Raw genomic sequence first — 26,885 nt, 5'->3', positions numbered from 1 at the left:
CTCACTTCGTCCCATTAGATTTCTCACTTTAGAGACTGAACTTGAGGAGGTGAGAGAATACAATCACAGATATCCAGCCGGATCTCTCATTGCAATATTCCTACATACTAAAGTATTTGCGTTATCACAAAACTCCAAAAACTACAAAAATGAAGATACGTTATCTGTGGCAACAGTGTATGTATGCAGTGTGTGTGTGTGTGTGTGTGTGTGTGTGTGTTTGTTATCGTGGTCACTCATAAACTACTGGCTTCGCCACCTATGCACAACAGTTATCACTGCGACAGCCTCCTCAACACAGCACCCGCACCACAGCAGCCGCGCCACAGCAACATCACCGCAGATCCCGCACAGAGTCTACACAGGATTTCATGTGGGTAAGTTTTGTATCTGTTTTCCTTACCAGGTCAGTAATTACTCTTGTTTCGCCCATGTTTATGGTTCCCGCTGTGTGGTAAATATTCTTACAATGTTTAATTTTCGAAGGCATCTGCTTGATTCTGATTTATAGCCATTGCCTGCCTGTGTTCACAAAGCAAGAGCCAATAACACGTCAAACACGTACCGCAAATTTAGCCCCTCCAGTGAGCTAGAATGCAGTTTTTAACTGCAGGAGCAGAACGATATTACAGGCGAAGCTAGTGAGAGTCAGGTCAATAGCCAGAATTGTACCATCGTACTCAAGGATCGTACCTTCGTACTCAAGGATCGAACCTTCGTACTCAAGGATCGTACTTTCGTACTCAAGGATCGTACCTTCGTACTCAAGGATCGAACCTTCGTACTCAAGGATCGTACCTTCGTGCTCAAGGATCGTACCTTCGTACTCAAGGATCGTACCTTCGTGCCCAAGGTTCGTACCTTCGTGCTCAAGGATCGTACCTTCGTGCTCAAGGATCGTACCTTCGTGCACAAGGATCATATCTTCGTGCTGAAGGGCCTGCAACACGACACACCCACACTACGGTAATGTCCGTTCTTTTAAACACGGGCAACCTTGACTAGAACGACGAAGGACCTAAAGACCCGGTGTGTCAGTCGGGTTCAGTATCACCTGATCTGACCTGATGTGGTGGTGGTGGAGTGGGGGAAAGAGGTTTACATGAAGGAGACATGCTCCAACCCTCGCCTCCTCACCCCAGTACCCACCTATCCTTCCCTAATAGTCATCATAATTTCTCATTTCGATAACTCATTATTGATTTTTAGTGATTCTCATTACATCATTACCGTTATGTAAAGAATACATTATCATTCGTGATAGATTCTGAGATTTCATTTATCTTGGTTTTAGACACGTTTAGTATTTACCAAGAAACTGATAGTGTATTGTGAGGCTTCTTCACTAGCTGACTGTGTGTTGTGAGGCTTCTTCTCCAGCTGACTGTGTACTGTGATGTGTCTTCTCCAGCTGACTGTGTACTGTGAGGTGTCTTCACCAACTGACTGTGTACTGTGAGGCGTCTTCACCAGCTGACTGTGTGTTGTAAGGCGTCTTCGCCAGCTGACTGTGTACTGTGAGACATCTTCACCAGCTAACTGTGTACTGAGAGAGGTTTTCACCAGCTATCTGTGTATTGTGAGACATTTTCCCCTGCTGACTGTATACTGTGAGAAGGACACAGAGGAATAGAGAAAACAAGCGATACTAAGGAGACAAACCCTAAGACAGATCACATCAAATTTTGGAAATTCGAGGTCTCTCGAGGCATGCAACAGGCGTGTTGATGTTGAAGACAACACAAACACCTCCCCTGATGTGGGACTGTGAATGATGGATCTGGTTGGGGATGTGTAAGAAAGGGATATCTGAAAGCATCATTAGGCAGTTGAATATCCAAAAAGCCATGATAGATGCGCTAGTCACATGGTGTTTAACGGATGAAAGACAGCGAACGTTGGTGAAATGAGTGCAAAAGTCTGGTGTATTAGAGCGCCAAAACGGCGTAGACCGGCGGGATTCCTGTGATTCATTCGCACTTCATACAGGACGGTAGGATTCAAAGGTCTGATGGAGTGTTTCATGTAAGTATTTAGACGTACAAAAGGAGAGACGGGACAGGAAGGGAAAGAATGCGAAGGTAAGAAGCAACGATCAGGACTTGTGGATGGTGCGTCCTGAGAGGTGCTGGAAGCTGCCGTGTAGCTTATCTCTGAAAAGAACAAATGTTTAACCAGCAGTCTTGGCATGGAAACTGGTAAATACTTCTGGGCGCTACTTTCACCTCGGGATAATAGAACAGCCTTAGGCGGTTGATGTCCACAACTTGTACTGAACGTATTTATCTGTTTACGCACATGTGATGGACGAATATACTTATCCAGCGTACGTGCGGGGCGTATGTTTGTCTCTGGTGGTACCCAAAGCGACTTCCCCAAATGTATTTTGTGATTACTATTCATGCGTTTCGGGTTCACTGGTTGTACTTGTGTTGCCTGTATTTCTAACTTCGTATGTAAGTAAGCTCCATGTCATAACACACGTATACAAACCCCAGTTGTCGACAGGTATACCTCCAACGATCAGACCACAAGGGGAGGATAACCAGGTGGGCTCGCAGTTGGCTACCTTCTGTAGGATTCGAACCCGAGCTGAACAGTGTGTGTGTGAAAACATTTACTGTTTTCGGTTGTGTACCTGACCAGCGTTTCCAGTTATCCTTAAGAGCTGTTGGTCTCCACAGATGATATTCTGACTAAATCTATCGAGTTCAGTACACTAGGGTAGGATTGCTTACACACATAGCGAAAAACTGCTCGCCACATCTCTATCCAAATAGCGTTAAAACTTTGAGTTCTCGTCTCGTTTGCATCGCGCGACTTGCGTTCTAGGCTAATCAGCTCCGCTGATTCTACACATAGATATGCTGACATCATTCCAGAGTATTTACTTCACAGCCCATAACCGGCCACATGATCAGACACATCCTCCTGTTCTTCTACACGTGCCTCACAACTCCGTAAAACATCTCTGCATGACCTGTGGACCGTCTGGAGTGACCATCTGTTGGATGGGTGATATAAAAACGAGTTCGTAACAAGGTATAAGAACCCATCAGCATCATCCCCAGTGATAACATTCCCTATCATTCTCTGTTGGTTCTAATTTGTTTGGTGCCAATTGGTCAAGAAATGAGGAGAGATATGTAGTTCATTAGTACAGCCTGGCTCTGCGAGGCCCGGATATGATACTGAATGATAATGAATTCGGGAATTCAACCCCTCCCCGAGGGATTCAACTCTACATGACCGCTTTCTCCTTGACCTTCCTCATGTCGCTGTGCATTACAGTGTCGTTATTGGTCAAGAGGTGTGGAAACGTATCAGGGACACACACACACACACACGCACAGACACACAGACACACAGACACACAGACACACACACACACGCGCGCGCGCGCGCGTAAGCGCATACATATATATATATATATATATATATATATATATATATATATATATATATATATATATATATATATATATATATATATATATATATACACATATATACACTAGATTTTTTTCTATTTAGTTTTTCATTAATTTTCTATAATTTCTACCCATCCAGGCCTGTGAATGACATCACAGTGTAAACATGAAGAATAGCTTTCTGGCTGAAATTATCATTTTACAAATATAATGTTTATCTTGGCCTTTGTCTATCGTACTATACAAATAGTAATACAGTCAGAAAGCATTATTACGAAGCTGAGCGGGAGCACCTGACCCAACGAGTAATGTTACCTCCGGGTCACATACAGTGCGTGAGCTCATCTTATCTTATCTACCAGGACTTCCTACCAACCACGATTAAAATTATGCGACTCGCATGACCAACAACACACACGCAGCGTGCGCCTGCATCCAGCCAAGGCTCGGTGGGCGCAACTGTACTACACTGGCGCCCCACTTCGTTGTAAAACACAGTGCAGGCAGGAGTGGTGTTGTTGGGTGAGGACAAGGCGGTCGTGTGGTTGGGATGTGTTATAATACTTTCTGCTGAAATGAATACGTTTTCATGGATCATTACTAAATAAGAGGAGAGACAGTGATGACAGGGGTGGACCTTTTATATATATGTTAGCTGAGACGACACTGGCAACTGATGCCCTACTCAAGGCCATACCTTTAACATTATATATCTGGGCTATTCAATTAATAAAGAAGTAAGGCCGGATCATTAACCTCAGTTTGATGGAAAGATAATACATTTATTTTACCTTTATTTTTTTCCTATACTCTAAACAATTATAAATAGAAAGAAACGAAAAATTACAATTCATCACATGTTTCATTCAGCTAATTAATACAGCTGGTCACGATGAAGATCCATTTGCGTAAAATTTCGTGATTGTTTAGATAAATGAATTTCATTGATTTACTCTAATTCTTCTGATTCTGTCAAAGAGACAATAAAAACCACTCAAGGTCCGGATTTGGCCCGCGGGCCGCCAATTGAATATATATATATATATATATATATATATATATATATATATATATATATATATATATATATATATATATATATATATATATATGTATATTGGAAAGGATCCCAACTTGCGCGTGATCAAGTATATTCCTAAGAATCCACGGGGAAAATGAAACACGATAAGTTCCCAAGTGCACTTTCGTGAAACAATCACATCTTGAGAGGAGACACAAGACTGAAATATAACACTCAGTTGATATACAACGAAGAAACGTAGCTAGGACGCTATCTGGTAAACATGCGATTGCCCAAGACAGACAAGGAGCGTATCATAAGCTTATCATTTTACAAATCTTATCAACAATAAAGTTATCTGATTTACATAGACCATCACTAATATTAACATTATAATTCTTTGCGTATTTGATAATAGAAGATTTAATGATGTTTCTCGTGGTAACAGAGTTAGAGTTAATAACTGAGATGGCATTACTCCAGTCAATACAATGATCATAAATTTTACGTGATTAAACAAGGCATTTGATTCTTGTCCCGTTCTTATACTATATTTATGTTGCTTAAGTCTAACAGAAATAACCTTACCAGTCTGACCAACATAAAACTTATCCCATTGACACCAAGATTCATTTAGTTCTCCCTTTTGATAATGATTTTACTTTACTTCCCATGTTGCTTAAATCCTTTAATGTAAATGTTGCCTTCAGCATCAATAATACTTTAAAGAATATCTTAATCAGGAATTCACCAGAAAATTCCCCTGGATGAATCTATAAAATGCCATGTAGAAATTGTGATGTTAATACTAGTGATGGTCTATATAGATTAGATAACTTTATTGTTGATAAAATTTGTAAATTGATAAGTTTATGATACGCTCGATGTCTGTCTTGGGCAATCGCATATTTACCAAATGGCGTCCTAGCTACGTCTCTTCCTTGTATATCAACTGACTGTTATATTTCTCTCTTGTGTCTCCCCTGATGATGTGATTATTACACGAAAGTGCACTTGGAACATATCGTGTTTCATTTTTTTTTTCAATTTTCCAAAAGAAGGAACAGTGAAGGGGGCCAGGTGAGGATACTCCCTCAGAGGCCCAGTACTCTGTTCTTAACGCTACCTCGCTAACGCGGATAATGGCGAATAGTATGAAATATATATATATATATATATATATATATATATATATATATATATATATATATATATATATATATATATATATATATATATATATATTATTTTTTACATTCTTTTTATTATACTTTGTCGCTGTCTCCCGCGTCTGCGAGGTAGCGCAAGGAAACAGACGAAAGAAATGGCCCAACCCCCCCCCCCCCATACATATGTATATACATACGTCCACACACGCAAATATACATACCTACACAGCTTTCCATGGTTTACCCCAGACGCTTCACATGCCTTGATTCAATCCACTGACAGCACGTCAACCCCGGTATACCACATCGCTCCAATTCACTCTATTCCTTGCCCTCCTATCACCCTCCTGCATGTTCAGACCCCGATCACACAAAATCTTTTTCACTCCATCTTTCCACCTCCAATTTGGTCTCCCTCTTCTCCTCGTTCCCTCCACCTCCGACACATATATCCTCTTGGTCAATCTTTCCGCACTCATTCTCTCCATGTGCCCAAACCACTTCAAAACACCCTCTACTGCTCTCTCAACCACGCTCTTTTTATTTCCACACATCTCTCTTACCCTTACATTACTCACTCGATCAAACCACCTCACACCACACATTGTCCTCAAACATCTCATTTCCAGCACATCCATCCTCCTGCGCACAACTCTATCCATAGCCCACGCCTCGCAACCATACAACATTGTTGGAACCACTATTCCTTCAAATTTTTGCCTTCCGAGATAATGTTCTCGACTTCCACACATTCTTCAAGGCCCCCAGAATTTTCGCCCCCACTCCCACCCTATGATCCACTTCCGCTTCCATGGTTCCATCCGCTGCCAGATCCACTCCCAGATATCTAAAACACTTCACTTCCTCCAGTTTTTCTCCATTCAAACTCACCTCCCAATTGACTTGACCCTCAACCCTACTGTACCTAATAACCTTGCTCTTATTCACATTTACTCTTAACTTTCTTCTTCCACACACTTTACCAAACTCAGTCACCAGCTTCTGCAGTTTCTCACATGAATCAGCCACCAGCGCTGTATCATCAGCGAACAACAACTGACTCACTTCCCAAGCTCTCTCATCCCCAACAGACTTCATACTTGCCCCTCTTTCCAAAACTCTTGCATTTACCTCCCTAACAACCCCATCCATAAACAAATTAAACAACCATGGAAACATCACACACCCCTGCCGCAAACCTACATTCACTGAGAACCAATCACTTTCCTCTCTTCCTACACGTACACATGCCTTACATCCTCGATAAAAACTTTTCATTGCTTCTATATATATATATATATATATATATATATATATATATATATGAATATATATATATATATATATATATATATATATATATATATATATATATATATATATATATATATATATATATATATATATATATATATATATATATATATATATATATATCTTTTTCTTTCTTTTAAACTATCCGCCATTTCCCGCATTAGCGAGGTAGCGATAAGAACAGAGGACTGGGCCTTTGTGGAATATCCTCACCTGGCCCCCCTCTCTTCCTTCTTTTGGAAAAAAAAAAAAAAAAAACGAGAGGGGAGGATTTCCAGCCTCCCGCTCCCTCCCCTTTTAGTCGCCTTCTACGACACACAGGGAATACGTGGGAAGTATTCTTTCTCCCCTATCCCCAGGAATAATATATATATATATATATATACATATATATATATATATATATATATATATATATATATATATATATATTTCTTTTTTTTTTTTTTTTTGCTTTGCCGCTGTCTCCCGCTTTAGCGAGGTAGCGCAAGGAAACAGACGAAAGAATGGCTCAACCCACCCCCATACACATGGATATTCACACGCATATAAACATACCTATACATCTCAACGTATACATATATATACACACACAGACATATACATTTATACACATGTACATAATTCATCACTCAAAATCTCTCTCACTCCATCTTTCCACCTCCAATTTGGTCTCCCACTTCTCCTCGTTCCCTCCACCTCCGACACATATATCCTCTTTGTCAATCTTTCCTCACTCATTCTCTCCATGTGACCAAACCATTTCAAAACACCCTCTTCCGCTCTCTCTCAACCACACTTTTTTTTACCACTACACATCTCTCTTACTCTCTCATTACTTACTCGATCAAACCACCTCACACCACATATTGTCCTCAAACATATCATTTCCAGCATCTCCACCCTCCTCCGCACAATTCTATCTATAACCCACGCCTCGCAACCATATAACATTGGTGTAACCATTTTTGCTTTCCAAGATAACGTTCTCGACTTCCACACATTTTTCAACGCTCCCAGAACTTTCGCACATCCCCTACACCATGACTCACTTCCCCTTCCATAGTTCCATCGGCTGCCAAATCCATTCCCAGATATCTAAAACACTTCACTTCCTCCAGTTTTTCTCATTCAAACTTACTTCCCAGTTGACTTCTACCTCAACCCTACTGTACCTAATAACCTTGCTCTTGTTCACATTTACTCTCCGCTTTCTTCTTTCACACACTTTCCCAAACTCAGTCACCAGCTTCTGCAGTTTCTCACCCGAATCAGCCACCAGCGCTGTATCATCAGCGAACAACAACTGACTCATTTCCCAAGCTCTCTCATGCACAACATACTGCATACTTACCCCTCTTTCCAAAACTCTTACATTTGCCTCCCTAACAATCCCATCTATAAAAAAATATAACAACCATGGAGACATCACGCACACCTGCCGCAAACCAACATTCACTTAGAACCAATCACTTTTCTCTCTTCCTACACGTAAACATGCCTTACATCCTCGATAAAAACTTTTCACTGCTTCTAACAACTTGCCTCCCACACCATATATTCTTAATACCTTCCACAGAGCATCTCTATAAACTCTATCATATGCCTTCTCTAGATCCATAAATGCTACATATAAATCAATTTGCTTTTCTAAGTATTTCTCACATACATTCTTCAAAGCAAACACCTGATCCACACATCCTCTACCACTTCTGAAACCACACTGCTCTTCCCCAATCTGATGCTCTGTACATGCCTTCACCCTCTCAATCAATACCCACCAATATAATTTCCTAGGAATACTTAAGAAACTTATACCTCTGCAATTTGAACAGTCACCTTTATCCCCTTTGCCTTTGCACAATGGCACTATGCATGCATTCCGTCAATCCTCAGGCACCTCACAATGAGTCATACATACATTAAATATCCTTATTATCCAGTCGACAACACATTCACCTCCTTTTTTAATAGATTCCATTGCAATACCATCCAAACCCGCTCCCTTGCCTGCTTTCATCTTCCGCAAAGATTTTACTACCTCTTGTCTGTTTACCAAATCATTCTGCCTATCCCTCACACTTTGCACACCACCTCGACCCAAACACCCTATATCTGCCACTCTATCATCTAAAACATTCATCAGACCTTCAAAATACTCACTCCGTCTTCTTCTCACATCAACCCTTCTTGTTATTACCTCCCCCCCCACCCAATAGCCCCATTCACCGATGTTCCCATTTGTTCTCTTGTCTTACGCACTTTATTTACCTCCTTCCAAAGCATCTTTTTATTCTCCCTATACTTTTATGATACTCTCTCACCCCAACTCTCATTTGCCCTCTTTTTCACCTCTTGCACTCTTCTTTTGACCTCCTGCCTCTTTCTTTTATACATCTCCCAGTCATTTGCATTTTTTCCTTGCAAAAATCACCCAAATGCCTCTCGCTTCTCATTCACCAATAATCTTACTTCCTCATCCCACAGCTCAATACCCTTTCTAATCTGCCCACCTCCCACGCTTCTCATGCCACAAGCATCTTTTGCGCAAGTCGTCACTGTATCGCTAAATACATCCCATTCCTCCCCCACTCTCCTTACGTCCTTTGTTAACACCGTTTTCCATTCTGCAATCAGTCTCTCCTGGTAATTACTTCCTTCCCAAGCGCATTTACTTTCACCACTCTCTTCACCCCAATATTCTTTCTTCTTGTGTGAAAACCTCTACAAATTTTCTCCTTCGCTTCCACAAAATAATGATCAAACATCCCTCCAGTTGCACGTCTCAGCACATTAACATCCAAAAATCTCTCACGCGTCTATCAATTAACACGTAATCCAATAATGCTCTCTTGCCATCTTTCCTATTTACATACGTATACTTATGTATATCTCTCTTTTTAAACAAGGCTTCCCAATCACCAGTTCTTTTTCAGCACACAAATCTACAAGCTCTTCACCATTTTAATTTACAATATATATATATATATATATATATATATATATATATATATATATATATATATATATATATATATATATATATATATATATATATATATATATATATATATATATATATATATATGTATATCATCCCTGGGGATAGGGGAGAAAGAATACTTTCCACGTATTCTCTGCATGTCGTAGAAGACGACTAAAAGGGAAGGGAGCGGGGGGCTGGAAATCCTCCTCTCTCGTTTTTTTAATTTTCCAAAAGAAGGAACAGAGAAGGGGGCCAGGTGAGGATATTCCCTCATAGGCTCAGTCCTCTGTTCTTAACGCTACCTCGTTAACGCGGGAAATGGCGAATACTATAAATATATATATATATATATATATATATATATATATATATATATATATATATATATATATATATATATATATATATATATATATATATATATATATTCCTATGAGTCCACGGGGAAAAGAAACACTGTAAGTTCCCAAGTGCACTTTAGTGTAATAATCACACCATCAGGGGAGACACAAGAGAGAAATATAAGTGAGTTGATATACATCGAAGAGACGAAGCTTTGATGCCATTTGGTAAATATGCGATCGTCCAAAACATACAAAACGCGTTTATAAACTTATCATTTTACAAATCTCATCAACAGTAAAGTTAACTAATTTGTATAGACCATCACTAATATTAAGATTATAATTCTTTGTGTATCTAATAATAGAAGATTCAATGGTATTTCTCGTGGTAATAGAGTTAGAGTTAATAACTGAGATGGCATTACTCCAGTCAATACAATGATCATAGTTTTTAACGTGATTAAACAAGGCATTTGATTCTTGTCCCGTTCTTATACTATATTTAGGTTGCTTGAGTCTAACAGAAAGATCCTTACCAGTCTGCCCAATATAAAATTTATTACAATTTCCATATAGATGCATCCGAGATAATTTTCTGATGAATTCCTGATTAAGATATTCTTTATAGTATTATTGTTGCTGAAGGCAACATTTGCATCAAGGGATTTAAGCAACATGGGAAGTAAAGTGAAATTATTATTAAAAGGGAGAACAAAAAGATTCTTGGTGTCAATGGGAGGTTTGGGCTCAACTCTATAAAATAATTTCTTTGCTAACTTGAGGGATTCATCAATGAACGATCTAGGGTACTTTAACTTAGATCCATTAGAATATACCTCATGAAACTCATCATCAAATAACTCTGGACTGCAAATACGTAATGCCCTACGGAACATAGATTGAAATGATGACAATTTAACTCTGTCATGTTGAGATGAGTAATAATGGATATATGAGCATACATTAGTAGGTTTTCTGTATATACTAAACATAAACTTGTTTCCTTGCCTATGGATCATGCAATCTAAAAATGGTAACATACCATTATTTTCATTTTCTACAGTAGATTTGATGGAAGGTACTAAATTGTTAAGTAAGGGGAGAAATATTTGTAAATTCTCATTTGTTGGCCAAACACAAAGAACATCATGTACATACCTAAACCAAATTGCATTAGAAGGTAAGATTTCCTTTAATGATTTTGTTTCAAAAAATTCCATGTAAAGATTACTTAGTACAGGTGAAAGAGGGTTACCCATTGCCATACCAAAGTTTTGAGCGTAATAATCTTCATCGAATTGAAATACACAGTCTTTTATACACAATTCTATGAGTTTAATGAAAACAAACTTTCAAACAGGTAAATGAATATCATCCAAGATATCAAATAAATATTCTAAAAGGTCATCAACTGGAACTTTAGTGAAACGTGAGGAAACATCAAAGCTAACTAGTTTGAAATCAAAATTAACATTGATATTTATCTAGCTTGTTGACTAAATCTACATTGTTCATGATATTAGAATTTGATACCTTACCCACTAAAAAGCATAATAAAGAAACTAACCATTTTGACAATTCCTATGTGATGGAGCCTACTGAACTTAGTATAGGTCTTGCTGGAAATTTCTGTTTATGTGTTTTGATAACTCCATACATATATGGCAATGAAGGAGACAAAGATGATAAACTTTTGATAAGAGAACTATTGCCTTTCAACAACAACTTCATTTCTTTGTTGAAATGGGAATTAACTGCTTCTATGGGATTTTTGCTACGTTTTGAATATGTTGTGCCATCATTTAAAAGATCATTCATTTTAGATAAATAGTTACTTTTGTCTAAAATCACAACAGTGTTAGCCTTATATGCTTTCGTATTGTGTATATCCTTGTCTTTTTTTAAGGTGTTAATATCTCTTATAAATCTTTTAGGGCAATTAGGTTCCACTGGTTTTCACAAACTGTCATGCACTAAACCCTTACAGATATTAATTTCATCATTACTTAGATTACTGTATTTCTCTAAATCACAAAGACTTTGTGACATCAACACCAACAGAATTTTCCAGCAAGACCTATAGTGAGTTCGGTAGGCCCCATCACATATAAACTGTCAAAATGATTAGTTTCGTTATCAAGCCCTTTAGTGGGTAAGGTATCAAATTCTAATATCATGAACAATCTAGATTTAGTCAACAAACTAAACAATATCAATGTTAATTTTGACTTCAAAGTAGTTAGCTTTGATGTTTCCTCACTTTTCACTAAAGTTCCACTTGATGACCTCTTAGAATATTCATTTGATGTCTTGGATGATATTCATTTACCTGTTTCAAAGTCTATTTTCATTGAAGTGATAGAATTGTGTATAAAAGACCGTGTATTTCAATCTAATGAAGATTATCATGCTCAAAAATTTGGTATGGCAATGGGTAACCCTCTTTCACCTGTACTAAGTAATCTTTATATATAAATTTTTGAAACAAAATTACTAAAGGATATCTTCCCTTTTAATGCAATTTGGTTTAGGTATGTACATGATGTTCTTTTTGTTTGGCCAACAAATGAAAATTTACAAATATTTCTCCGCTTACGTAACAATTTAGTACCTTCCATCAAATTTACTGTAAAAAATAAACATAATGGTTGTTACCAGTCTTTAGATTGCATGATCATTAGGCAAGGAAACAAATTTAAGTTTAACATATACAGGAAACCTACCAATGTATCCTCATATATCCATTATAACTCATCTCAGCATGACAGAGTTAAATTATCATTTCAATCCATGTTCCTTAGGGCATTACGTATTTGAAGTCCAGAGTTTATTGATGATGAGTTTGAGAAGATATTTTCTGTTGGATCTAAGTTAAAGTACCCGAGATCTTTCATTGATAAATCCATTAAGTTAGCAAAGAAATCATTCTATAGAGTTGAGCCCAAACCTCCCATTGACACCAAGAATCTTTTAGTTTTCCCTTTTGATAATAATTTCACTTTATTTCCCATGTTGCTTAAATCCTTTAATGTAAATGTTGCCTTAAGCAACAATGATAATATAAAGAACATCTTAATCAGAAATTCACCAAAAAATTCTCTTGGATGCATCTATAAAGTGCCATGTAGAAATTGTGATGAATTATATGTTGGGCAGAATGGTCAGGATCTTTCTGTTAGACTTAAGTAATATGAATATAGTATTGAACGAGACAAGAATCAAATGGCTTGTTTAATCACGTTAAAAACTATGATCATTGTATTAACTGGAGTACTGCCACCTCAGTTAGTAACTTTAACTATATCACCACGAGAAATATCATTGAATCTTCTGTTATTGAATACACAAAGAATTATAATCTTAATATTAGTGATGGTCTATACAAATTAGATAACTTTATTGTTGATAGAATTTGTAAAATGATAAGTTTATGAACGCTCGTTGTATGCTTTGGACAAACGCATCTTTACCAAATGGCAACCTAGCCTAGTCTCTTCTATGTATATTAACTGACTCATATTTCTCTCTTGTGTCTCCCCTAAAAATGTGATTATTACACGAAAGTGCACTTGGGAACTTATCGTGTTTCATTTTCACCGTTGACTCACAGGAATATATATATATATATATATATATATATATATATATATATATATATATATATATATATATATATATATATATATATATATATATATATATATATCCCCTATCCTGGGGATAGGGGAGAAAGAATACTTCCCACGCATTCCTCACGTGTCGTAGAAGGCGACTAAAGGGGACGGGAGCGGGGGGAGAGAAACCCTCCCCTTTCTAAATGGGGAAACAGAAGAAGGCGTCATTCGGGGAGTGCTCATCCTCCTCAAAGGCTCAGATTGGGGTGTCTAAATGTGTGTGGATGTAACCAAGATGAGAAAAAAGGAGAGATAGGTAGTATGTTTGAGGAAAGGAACCTGGATGTTTTGGCTCTGAGTGAAACGAAGCTCAAGGGTAAAGGGGAAGAGTGGTTTGGTAATGTCTTGGGAGTAAAGTCAGGGGTTAGCGAGAGGACAAGAGCAAGGGAAGGAGTAGCCTTACTCCTGAAACAGGAGTGGTGGGAGTATGTGATAGAGTGTTAGAAAGTAAACTCTAGATTGATACTGAAAGTTGGTGGAGAGAGATGGGTGATTATTGGTGCCTATGCACCTGGGCATGAAAAGAGAGATCATGACGGGCAAGTGTTTTGAGACCAGCTGAATGAGTGTGTTGGTAGTTTTGATGCACGAGACCGGGTTATAGTGATATGTGATTTGAATGCAAAGGTGAGTAATGTGGCAGTTGAGGTAATAATTGGTGTACATGGGGTGTTCAGTGTTGTAAATGGAAATGGTGAAGAGTTTGTAGATTTATTTGCTGAAAAAGGACTGCTGATTGGGAATACCTTGTTTACAAAGAGAGATATACATAAGTATACGTACGTAATTGAGATAGATGGCCAGAGATCGTTATTGTATTACGTGATAATTGATAGGCGCGCGAAAGAGATAGCTTTGGATGATATTGTGCTGAGAGGTGCAACTGGAGGGATGTTTGATCATTATCTTGGGAGGCTAATGTGAAGATTTGTAGGGGTTTTCAGAAAAGAAGAGAAAATGTTGGGGTGAAGAGATTGGTGAGAGTAAGTGAGCTTGGGAAGGAGACCTGTGTGAGGAAGCACCAGGAGAGACTGAGTACAGAATGGAAAAAGGTGAGAACAAAGGACGTAAGGAGAGTGGGGGAAGAATGGGATGTATTTAGGGAAGTAGTGATGGCTTGTGCAAAAGATGCTTGTGGCATGAGAATCTTGGGAGGTGGCCAGATTAGAAAGGGTAGTGAGTGGTGGGATGAAGAAGTAAGATTATTAGTGAAAGAGAAGAGACTGGGATATGTATAAAAGAAAGAGGCAGTTGGTCAAGAGAAAGGTGCAAGAGGCGAAAAAGAGGGCAAATGAGAGTTGGGGTGAAAAAGTATCATTAAATTTTAGGGAGAATAAAAAGATGTTTTGGAAGGAGGTAAATAAAGTGCGTAAGACAAGGGAACAAATGGGAAACATCAGTGAAGTTGGCTGCTGGTGAGGTGATAACAAGTGGTGATGTGAGAAGATGGAGTGAATATTTTGAAGGTTTGTTGAATGTGTTTGATGATAGAGTGGCAGATATAGGGTGTTTTGGTCGAGGTGGTATGCAAAGTGAGAAGGTTAGGGAGAATGATTTAGTAAACAGAGAAGAGGTAGTAAAAGCCTTGCCGAAGATGAAAGCCAGCAAGACAGCGGGATTGGATGGTATTGCAGTGGAATTTATTAAAAAAGGGGGTGAGTGTATTGTTGACTGGTTGGTAAGGTTATCTAATTTATGTATGACTCATGGTGAGGTGCATGAGGACTGGCAGAATGCTTGAATAGTGCCTTTGTACAAAGGCAAAAGGGATAAGAGTAAATGCTTTAATTACAGAAGTATATGCTTGTTGAGTATTCCTGGTAAATTATATGGGAGGGTATTGATTGAGAGGGTGAAGGCATGTACAGAGCATCAGATTCGGGAAGAGGGATGCGGTTTCAGAAGTGTTAGAGGATATGTGGATTTGAAAAATGTATGTGAGATATACTTAGAAAAGGAAATGGATTTGTATGTAGCATTTATAGATCTGGAGAGGGCATATGATAGAGTTGATAGAGATGCTCTGCGGAAGGTATTAAGAATATATGGTGCGGGAGGTCAAGTTGTAGGAAGAGACTAAAGTGATTGGTTCTCTGTGAATGTTGGTTTGCAGCAGGGGTGCGTGATGTGTCCATGGTTGTTTAATTTGTTTATGGATGGGTTTGCTAGGGAGGTGAATGCAAGAGTTTTTTAAAGAGGGGCAAGTATGCAGTATGTTGTGGATGAGAGAGCTTGGGAAGCGAGTTGTTGTTCGCTCTTGATACAGAGCTGGTGGTTGATTCGGGTGAGAAACTGCAGAAGCTGGTGACTGAGTTTGGTAAAGTGTGTGAAAGAAGAAAGCTGACAGTAAATATTATTAAGATCAGTGTTGTTAGGTACAGTAGGGTTGAGGGACAAGTCAATTGGGAGGTAAGTTTGAATGGAGAAAAACTGGAGGAAGTGAAGTGTTTTAGATATCTGGGAGTGGATCTGGCAGCGGATGGAACCATGGAAGCGGAAGTGAATCATATGGTGGGGGAGAGGGCGAAAATCCTGGGAGCCTTGAAGAATGTTTGGAAATCGAGAACATTATCTCGGAAAACAAAAATGGGTATGTTTGAAGAAAGAGTGGTTCTGACAATGTTATATGGTTATGAGGGGTGGGCTATAGGTAGAGTCGTGCCAAGGAGCTTGGATGTGCTGGAAATAAGATGTTTGAGGACAATATGTGGTGTGAGGTGGTTTGATCGAGTAAGTAATGAAAGGGTAAGAGAGACTTGTGGTGATAAAACAGAGTGTGGTTGAGGGAGCAGAAGAGGGTGTTTTGAAATGGTTTGGTCACATGGAGAGTATGAATGAGGAAAGATTGACCAAGAGGATATATATATGTCAGAGGTGGAGGGAACGAGGAGAAGTGGGAGACCAAATTGGAGGTGGAAAGATGGAGTGAAAATGATTCTGAGTGATTGGGGCCTGAACAAGCAGGAGGGTGAAAATGTGCAAGAAATAGAGTGAATTGGAACGATGTGGTATACCGGTGTCGACGTGCTGTCAATGGATTGAACCAGGGCATGTGAAACGTGCGGGGTAAACTATGGAAAGTTCTGTGGGGCCTGGATATGGAAAAGGAGCTGTGGTTTCGGTGAATTATACATGACAGCTACAGAGTGAGTGTGAACGAATGTGTCCTTTGTTGTCTTTTCCTAGCGCTACCTCGCGCACATTTGGGGGAGGGTGTCGTTTCACGTGTGGCGGGGAGGCGACGGGAATGAATAAGGGCAGACAGTATGAATTAAGTATATGTGTACATATGTATATGTCTGTGTGTATATATATGTATACGTTGAGATGTATAGGTATGTACATGTGCGTGTATGGACATTTTATGTAAATCCATATGTATGTGGGTGTGTTGGGCCATTCTTTCGTTTGTTTCATTTCGCTACCTCACTACCGCGGGAGAGAGCGACAAAATATAATGAATATATATATATATATATATATATATATATATATATGTGTGTACGTGTAGGAAGAGAGGAAAGTGATTGGTTCTCAGTGAATGTAGGTTTGCGGCAGGGGTGTGTGATGTCTCTATGGTTGTTTAATTTGTTTATGGATGGGGTTGTTAGGGAGGTGAATGCAAGAGTTTTGGAAAGAGGGGCAAGTATGAAGTCTGTTGGGGATGAGAGAGCTTGGGAAGTGAGTCAGTTGTTGTTCGCTGATGATACAGCGCTGGTGGCTGATTCATGTGAGAAACTGCGGAAAGCTGGTGACTGAGTTTGGTAAAGTGTGTGGAAGAAGAAAGTTAAGAGTAAATGTGAATAAGAGCAAGGTTATTAGGTACAGTAGGGTTGAGGGTCAAGTCAATTGGGAGGTGAGTTTGAATGGAGAAAAACTGGAGGAAGTGAAGTGTTTTAGATATCTGGGAGTGGATCTGGCAGCGGATGGAACCATGGAAGCGGAAGTGGATCATAGGGTGGGGGAGGGGGCGAAAATTCTGGGAGCCTTGAAGAATGTGTGGAAGTCGAGAACATTATCTCGGAAAGCAAAAATGTGTATGTTTGAAGGAATAGTGGTTCCAACAATGTTGTATGGTTGCGAGGCGTGGGCTATGGATAGAGTTGTGCGCAGGAGGATGGATGTGCTGGAAATGAGATGTTTGAGGACAATATGTGGTGTGAGTTGGTTTGATCGAGTAAGTAACGTAAGGGTAAGAGAGATGTGTGGAAATAAAAAGAGCGTGGTTGAGAGAGCAGAAGAGGGTCTTTTGAAATGGTTCGGGCACATGGAGAGAATGAGTGAGGAAAGATTGACCAAGAGAATATATGTGTCGGAGGTGGAGGGAACGAGGAGAAGAGGGAGACCAAATTGGAGGTGGAAAGATGGAGTGAAAAAGATTTTGTGTGATCGGGGCCTGAACATGCAGGAGGGTGAAAGGAGGACAAGGAATAGAGTGATTTGGAGCGATGTGGTATACCGGGGTTGACGTGCTGTCAGTGGATTGAATCAAGGCATTTGAAGCGTCTGGGGTAAACCATGGAAAGCTGTGTAGGTATGTATATTTGCGTGTGTGGACGTATGTATATACATGTGTATGGGGGTGGGTTGGGCCATTTCTTTCGTCTGTTTCCTTGCGCTACCTCGCAAACGCGGTAGACAGCGACAAAGCAAAAAAAAAAAAAAAAAAAAAAAATATATATATATATATATATATATATATATATATATATATATATATATATATATATATATATATATATATATATATATATATATATGTATACCTTAGTCTGAGTCAGATACCCATCTTATCGACCGTCCCCTAAGGGTGTATGAACAGCTAGTTTGACGGTGGACCGACTGTCGCACCCAGGATTCCAACCTATGTACTTGACTTTAGCGGCCTATGAATGCGTCACGGTTAGGAACGCTAACCGCTACACCACGGAACCCCATTACAGTAAATTCCCTACATCAGATACACTACTTTCTTCCCAATTTGCCCTCATTTTGTGTGCATTTTCATGCAACTTCAGTATCACACATCTTCACTTCCAGAGATCGTGTCTTTCCCTACTGGGATGGAGGATTAACCTGTGTGCTTCTCTCCTTGTGGCTCCTGCTTCTCATCAATTTCATTCCTGGTTATGACTTCCTTCCCACATTAGTACATCGCCCTTCTTACGACCATCCTGATGCAGCATTCCTATAAGTAACAACGGAGTCTATTCTTATGAAACTATCCTTGGTGTGGCCTCCGTCTGCTCGCGTGAGACTATCCCTGAGATGTCCCTCTGACTCCTACATGGTCGAACGAGATGATCGTGCCACACATACAGTGCTCATTCTGGTGCATGCTTCATTAACGACCTCGTCTTACCTCGTCACTGTCGTCCATCACGTCAACTCTTCATCACCTCCGCTGTTCACACCGTCTGATAACACAGCTGGTTCATCCCGACGTCATCCTCAGAGTCGTCTTGGGCAGAAAAGTTTTCCCTACCTCCTCCACTGAGGATGCCCGCACCTCACTATAGATGGTGCTAGTGGGTCAGCACTGTTCCACTCACCCCCTCCACTTCAGGTTTCATTGAACTTTCAATGTATTTCTTTAGTAAATTATTTCGTTTCGCCATTTATTCTGCCGATAAATCTTAATGAGAAAAGGGGAGGGGGAGTGTCTGCACGCTCTCGCACTACAACCATATTTGTCTCCATCCCTTAGTCCGCTACTAACCTGTGTGTACTACTATCACAGTACGTTCTTTCCTCAAGGTGTAAGCATTGTGTTCTTATAGGACTGGTTATGGTTATGTTGGGCTGTGTCGAGAGTATTATTCCTTCTGAAAGAAACTCTCGTTTCCGTTGATTTAGCTTCGCTAAGATCTAAATGATACGACTGAGACGTTGCGTAGGTTAGAGCCATCAAATTTTCCAAGTTTTGTCAACAGTGTTCCTCTTATACCAGCAGGTATCTCGAGTCGATTTGGCTTTTACTTTAATTTTCAGTTTTACCCATGATACCGGGAGGGTAATCAGTAATCTCTGTCACTACATCTATTAGAGAGTCATCCACACACGTATCTCTGTTCTTTGCCATGCCAAGAGCTCTCGTTTAACCTCCTTTAAGTCATCTCGAGACTCAAGTCGATGTTCTTATGCATATCGTCGTCCTCGTCACCTCGTTAGCTTCGAGAACTCATCGATGCAGTCCCGTTGTGACTTATCACATGCATGGAATACATCTTCCTCCGTCCGCAGTCTCTCGTGCCTTAATTAAGGAGGATGGTTGACGGAAATAGGATAGTGAGGAGCCTCTTGCCTGAGGACGCACGATTTTTCAACAGCAATCTTACCCCTGTTACCCACATGCATCGGGTCTGTTCCTCAGGTGAAGCTGCTTTTTGCGTTTTTGAATAAATTCTTTCATCGAAGTCCTTATACAATTCAGGATGGTACATTCATGGTTTGCCTTAGTAAAAATATACAAGAGTGTCGTCCCTCATACTAAAGATACTCTTGTTATACATATCAATATCGCCTCAATTCCACTTTTGTTTGGTTAACGACACTCTTTTCTCTCCTTAATGACCATATTGTAAGTAAGAGAGCCTCATCCTAACGTTACCTTGATTAAACTGATCCTGATATTAACTATCGAGAGCCATGACAAGCTGTCCTCCCCTTATCCCAGCATTGCCACCAGAATGTTATTTTCTTTGGTGAACCATTGAGGCCCGTCCATATTCCTGGGCATGTCACCAGAGTTAAGGGCAACAATGAACCCATTTGTGTTTCTCTCGTGAACTGGTCGGTAAAACATCACGATAGAGACTTTACATTAATGTTATTACACTTAGTGTTTCTGGAAATTCCTCTCCTCTATTTACTGTGAGAACCAGGCGACTCATTTTCGCCAGTTATCTGAACACATCCTCAGCAACGGAGAGATATAATATTGTTGGTTCAGTTTGATCTTTAGGAGAGAGAGAGAGAGAGAGAGAGAGAGAGAGAGAGAGAGAGAGAGAGAGAGAGAGAGAGAGAGAGAGAGAGAGAGAGAGAGAGAGAGAGAGAGAGAGAGAGAGAGAGAGAGAGAGAGAGAGAGAAACGTACGGTTAAAGAAATCTATCCTTGACGAAGGTCAGGATGTGACAGTTATGGTTAAACACTTACTCAGTGTGTTGATCATACATGATTAGAAGTAAGTAGTTATGGTTTCACGAGTTACATATAATCGATGCCAATCATAGGGATATCGCCTTTGCCAGTCAAGTGTCGATGAGTTGCTTTCCAAGAGATTGTGAAAAGTAAAGCCTAAGATATTCTCTGGTTCATAGCTATCAACATTATTTACCTATTTCCAATGGTAGTTGAGGACATAAACTAACTAAAATATTACCTTACAGGGATGAAAGATGGATAATCTCCTGTACACGACGAAAAATGACAGACCCACTGTGTTCTGGCGTCCTGGAAATGGCAGAAGCATCGTACCTCATAATTTCTTCTATCAATCGTTTAGCCACATCGTCCGAACGGTCCACATACATGAAGCTCTCGACATCTGTGCGCATCATGAGTTGAGACCTAAATTCATATACTCCTGCAGCAGCCTCAGTAAGAAACACCTGAGATACTCGCGTAACCATCCGTGCCGTAATCTGCGAGTCTTGTGGTTCGGCACGAGAGCTTCAAACGCTGACGAAGACAAGCACGAGTGGTACGGTAACGTGGAGTTTGCGCTTCCTGCTGACATCCTCCTGAAGCGCTGGAAGTACTGGTTCCTTGTGGAGATGATTTCAGCCCCGACGCACACTGTCACTCTCCTGCTCATTACGAACACAGACTATTCTAGTGTGCTACCGCAGTACGACCCCCACAGGGAGGGAGGACAGTGGGTTGTGAGCTCTCAGGGCCACTTCGTGCTGTCTGACTGCCTGCGGTACAACGATGAGGGATACAACAAACACGGCCATGCCTTGGAGTTCATGATCGAGGTCACGCCATATGGTCAAAAGAAAATCCTTGAAGAATGCGAGATTTCTTTTAGGAATCACTTTAAAGCGATAGACAACAATCGTCCGCATGTCTGCCATCGCTTCCAGAAATCTGATTTTCAGTGTCCGTCGCCATTCAGCACAGCCTTCGGCTCCATGGTATTTTTTCATGAGCACCAACGAAAAAGGATGTATCTTTCCCTTGCCACCCCACGTCTCTCTAACAGCGCCGAATATTACCGCCAGCGTTACCTCGATGCTGTCTCCAGGAACTCCATTTCTCCCGTACTTGGTCAGCCTCTCCAGCCTTTGCCTGTTCACCCACCCGGTTTACACTTCAGCTACGGTTACTCTTTGTTATGCACGAACTATGGTTTGTTTTCCGATCGTTATCACTTTGAAATAAGTAACTTAATCACCTGTCCAGAGAATGTGAGGCGCTTCCATATCTGCCAGTTTATGCCCTGGAACGTCCTTCTTGCATACATATGGAACCAACGGCGTCAAAAACAAGCTGAAAATAAAGAAAACCAAAGTAATACTAGTCAGCTCGATGTCGGCAAATACAATAGTCAGCTGGATCAGCTTACGGTGGGTTGATGTCTACGTTACACAGTAATGCTCAGCATCATCTGGAATCCAGCTTATCACGGAATATTCAGCCACGCCAGGGCTTCCAGTTATCTTGGGATGTTCCCGACCTATTTGGTTACTACATTAACCACTTTGTACATATTAAGAAAGAGCCGTGCATACAAGGACCAACTAACTGAGAGACGCAACCACGGGCCGCCCGGGTTTGAAAATGCAAGAGTTCGATTGCTGAACGCGACAGTCGGTCCACAGTCTACCTAGCTCTTCACCCCCCTCTAGGCTGGCCGGTGGAATACTCCTTGGTATATATATATATATGTATATATATATATATATATATATATATATATATATATATATATATATATATATATATATGGAGACATCACACACCCCTGCCGCAAACCTACATTCACTGAGAACCAATCACTTTCCTCTCTTCCTACACGTACACATGCCTTACATCCTCGATAAAAACTTTTCACTGCTTCTAACAACTTGCCTCCCACACCATATAGTCTTAATACCTTCCACAGAGCATCTCTATCAACTCTATCATATGCCTTCTCCAGATCCATAAATGCTACATACAAATCCATTTGCTTTTCTAAGTATTTCTCACATACATTCTTCAAAGCAAACACCTGATCCACACATCCTCTACCACTTCTGAAACCACACTGCTCTTCCCCAATCTGATGCTCTGTACATGCCTTCACCCTTTCAATCAATACCCTCCCATATAATTTACCAGGAATACTCAACAAACTTATACCTCTGTAATTTGAGCACTCACTCTTATCCCCTTTGCCTTTGTACAATGGCACTATGCACGCATTCCGCCAATCCTCAGGCACCTCACCATGAGTCATACATACATTAAATAACCTTACCAACCAGTCAACAATACAGTCACCCCCTTTTTTAATTTGTTGTTTAATTTGTTTATGGATGGGGTTGTTAGGGAGGTAAATGCAAGAGTCTTGGAAAGAGGGGCAAGTATGAAGTCTGTTGGGGATGAGAGAGCTTGGGAAGTGAGTCAGTTGTTGTTCGCTGATGATACAGCGCTGGTGGCGGATTCATGTGAGAAACTGCAGAAGCTGGTGACGGAGTTTGGTAAAGTGTGTGGAAGAAGAAAGTTAAGAGTAAATGTGAATAAGAGCAAGGTTATTAGGTACAGTAGGGTTGAGGGTCAAGTCAATTGGGAGGTGAGTTTGAATGGTGAAAAACTGGAGGAAGTGAAGTGTTTTAGATATCTGGGAGTGGATCTGTCAGCGGATGGAACCATGGAAGCGGAAGTGGATCATAGGGTGGGGGAGGGGGCGAAAATTTTGGGAGCCTTGAAAAATGTGTGGAAGTCGAGAACATTATCCCGGAAAGCAAAAATGGGTATGTTTGAAGGAATAGTAGTTCCAACAATGTTGTATGGTTGCGAGGCGTGGGCTATGGATAGAGTTGTGCGCAGGAGGATGGATGTGCTGGAAATGAGATGTTTGAGGACAATGTGTGGTGTGAGGTGGTTTGATCGAGTAAGTAACGTAAGGGTAAGAGAGATGTGTGGAAATAAAAAGAGCGTGGTTGAGAGAGCAGAAGAGGGTGTTTTAAAATGGTTTGGGCACATGGAGAGAATGAGTGAGGAAAGATTGACCAAGAGGATATATGTGTCGGAGGTGGAGGGAACGAGGAGAAGAGGGAGACCAAATTGGAGGTGGAAAGATGGAGTGAAAAAGATTTTGTGTGATCGGGGCCTGAACATGCAGGAGGGTGAAAGGAGGGCAAGGAATAGAGTGAATTGGAGCGATGTGGTATACAGGGGTTGACGTGCTGTCAGTGGATTGAATCAAGGCATGTGAAGCGTCCGGGGTAAACCATGGAAAGCTGTGTAGGTATGTATATTTGTGTGTGTGGACGTGTGTATGTACATGTGTATGGGGGGGGTTGGGCCATTTCTTTCGTCTGTTTCCTTGCGCTACCTCGCAAACGCGGGAGACAGCGACAAAGTATAAAAAAAAAAAAAAAAAAAAAATATATATATATATATATATATATATATATATATATATATATATATATATATATATATTTATTTATTTATTTATTTATTTATTGTACTTTGTCGCTGTCTCCCGCGTTAGCGAGGTAGCGCAAGGAAACAGACGAAAAAATGGCCAAACCCACCCACTTACACATGTATATACATAAACGTCCACACACGCACATATACATACCTGTACATGTCAACGTATACATATATATACACACATAGACATATACATATATACACATGTACATAATTCATACTGCCTGCCCTTATTCATTCCCGTCGCCACCCCGCCACACATGAAATGACAACCCCCTCCCCCCGCATGTGTGCGAGGCAGCGCTAGAAAAAAACAACAAAGGCCACATTCGTTCACACTCAGTCTCTAGCTGTCTTGTATAATGCACCGAAACTACAGCTCCCTTTTCACATCCAGGCCCCACAGAACTTTCCATGGTTTACCCCAGACGCTTCACATGCCCTGGTTCAATCCATTGACAGCACGTCGAACCCGGTATACCACATCGTTCCAATTCACTCTATTATTTTCACGCCTTTCACCCTCCAGCATGTTCAGGCGCCGATCACTCAAAATCTTTTTCACTTTATCTTTCCACCTCCAATTTGGTCTCCCACTTCTCCTCGTTCCCCCGATCTCTGACACATATATCCTCTTTGTCAATTTTCCTTACTCATTCTCTCCATGTGACCAAACCATTTCAAAACACCCTCTTCTTCTTTCTCAACCACACTCTTTTTATTAACACATGTCTCTCTTACCACATATTGTCCTTAAACATCTCAACTCCAGCACATCCACTCTCCTCCGCACAACTCTATCTATAGCCACGCCTCTCAACCATATAAAGTTGTTGGAACGACTATTCCCCCAAACATACCTATGCGTGCTTCCCAATATAACGTTCTCGATTTCCATACATTTTTCAACGCTCCCAGAACTTTCGCCCCTTCCCCACCCGATGATTCACTTCCGCTTCCATGGTTCCATCCCCTGCCAAATCCACTCCCAGATATCTAAAACACTTCACTTCCTCCAGATTTTCTCCATTCAAACTTACCTCCGAATTGACTTGTCCCTCAACCCCACTGTACCTAATAACCTTACTTTTATTCACATTTACTCTCAGCTTTCTTTTTTCACACATTTTACAAAACTCAATCACCAGCTTCCGCAGTTTCTCACCCGAATCACACACCAGCGCTGAATCATCAGCGAACAACAATTGACTCACTTCCCAAGCTCTCTCATGCATAACAGAATGCATACTTGCCACTCTTTCCAAAACTGTTGGATTCACCTCCCTAACAAACCCATCCATAAACAAATTATACAACCATGGAAACAACTCGCACCCCTGCCGCAAACTAACATTCACTGAGAACGATTCACTTTCCTCCCTTCCTACACCTACACATGCATTACATCCTCGGTAAAAAGTTTTCACTGCTTCTAGCAACTTACCTCTTTCCAAACCTCTTGCATTTACCTCCCTAACAACCCCATCCATAAACAAATTAAACAACCATGGATATATCACACACCCATGCCGCAAACCTATATTCACTGAGAACGAATCACTTTCCTCTCTTCCTACACGTGCACATGCCCTACATCCTCGATAAAAACTTTTCACTGCTTTTAACAACTTGCCTCCCACACCATATATTCTTAATACCTTGCACAGAGCATCTCTATGAAGTCTATTATATTCCTTTTCCAGATCCATAAATGCTAAATACAAATCCTTTTGCTTTTCTAAGTATTTCTCACATGCAATTTTTAAAGCAAACTCCTGATCTACACATCCTCTACCACTTCTGAAACCACACTGCTCTTCCCCAATCTGATGCTCTATACATTCCTTCACCCTCTCAGTCAATACCCTCCCATATAATTTACCAGGAATACTCAGCAAACTTATACCTCTGTAATGTGAGCACTCACTTTTATCTCCTTTGCCTTTGTACAATGGCACTATGCAAGCATTCCGCCAGTCCTCAGGCACCTCACCATGAGTCATACATCCATTAAATAACCATACCAACCAGTCAACAATAGAGTCACTTGCTTTTTTAATAAATTCCACAGCAATACCATCCAATCCCGCTGCCTTGCCGGTTTTCATCTTCCACAAAGCTTTTACTACCTCTTCTTTGTATACCAAATCATTCTCCCTAACCCTCTCACTTTGGACACCACCTCGACCAAAACACCCTATATCTGCCACTCTATTATCAAACACGTTCAACAGACCTTCAAAATATTCACTCCATCTCTTTCTCACATCACCACAACTTGTTATCACCTCCC

At 40.4% G+C, this 26,885-nt stretch overlaps 1 protein-coding gene across 1 annotated transcript; it reads left to right on the top strand.

The window, feature by feature from the left end:
* The first annotated feature begins 256 nt into the window (after window positions 1–256).
* Window positions 257–24,528, top strand: LOC139759679 (uncharacterized). The gene is made up of 2 exons (XM_071682080.1): window positions 257–377; window positions 21,328–24,528. Exon 2 carries the CDS (start codon window positions 21,337–21,339, stop codon window positions 22,516–22,518), a length of 1,182 nt encoding a protein of 393 aa, XP_071538181.1. The 5' UTR covers window positions 257–377; window positions 21,328–21,336; the 3' UTR covers window positions 22,519–24,528.
* The last annotated feature ends 2,357 nt before the right edge of the window (window positions 24,529–26,885 follow it).

This window comes from Panulirus ornatus, chromosome 33, assembly GCF_036320965.1.
Source record: "Panulirus ornatus isolate Po-2019 chromosome 33, ASM3632096v1, whole genome shotgun sequence".
NCBI classification, from domain to species: domain Eukaryota; kingdom Metazoa; phylum Arthropoda; class Malacostraca; order Decapoda; family Palinuridae; genus Panulirus; species Panulirus ornatus.
Note: the sequence above shows the minus strand (reverse complement) of the source record. Positions and strands in the feature narration are given on the sequence as shown.

Bases quoted from the DNA above. Each gene is read 5' to 3' on its own strand.
- LOC139759679 (XM_071682080.1), top strand. From the start codon at position 21,337: ATGGATAATCTCCTGTACACGACGAAAAATGACAGACCCACTGTGTTC.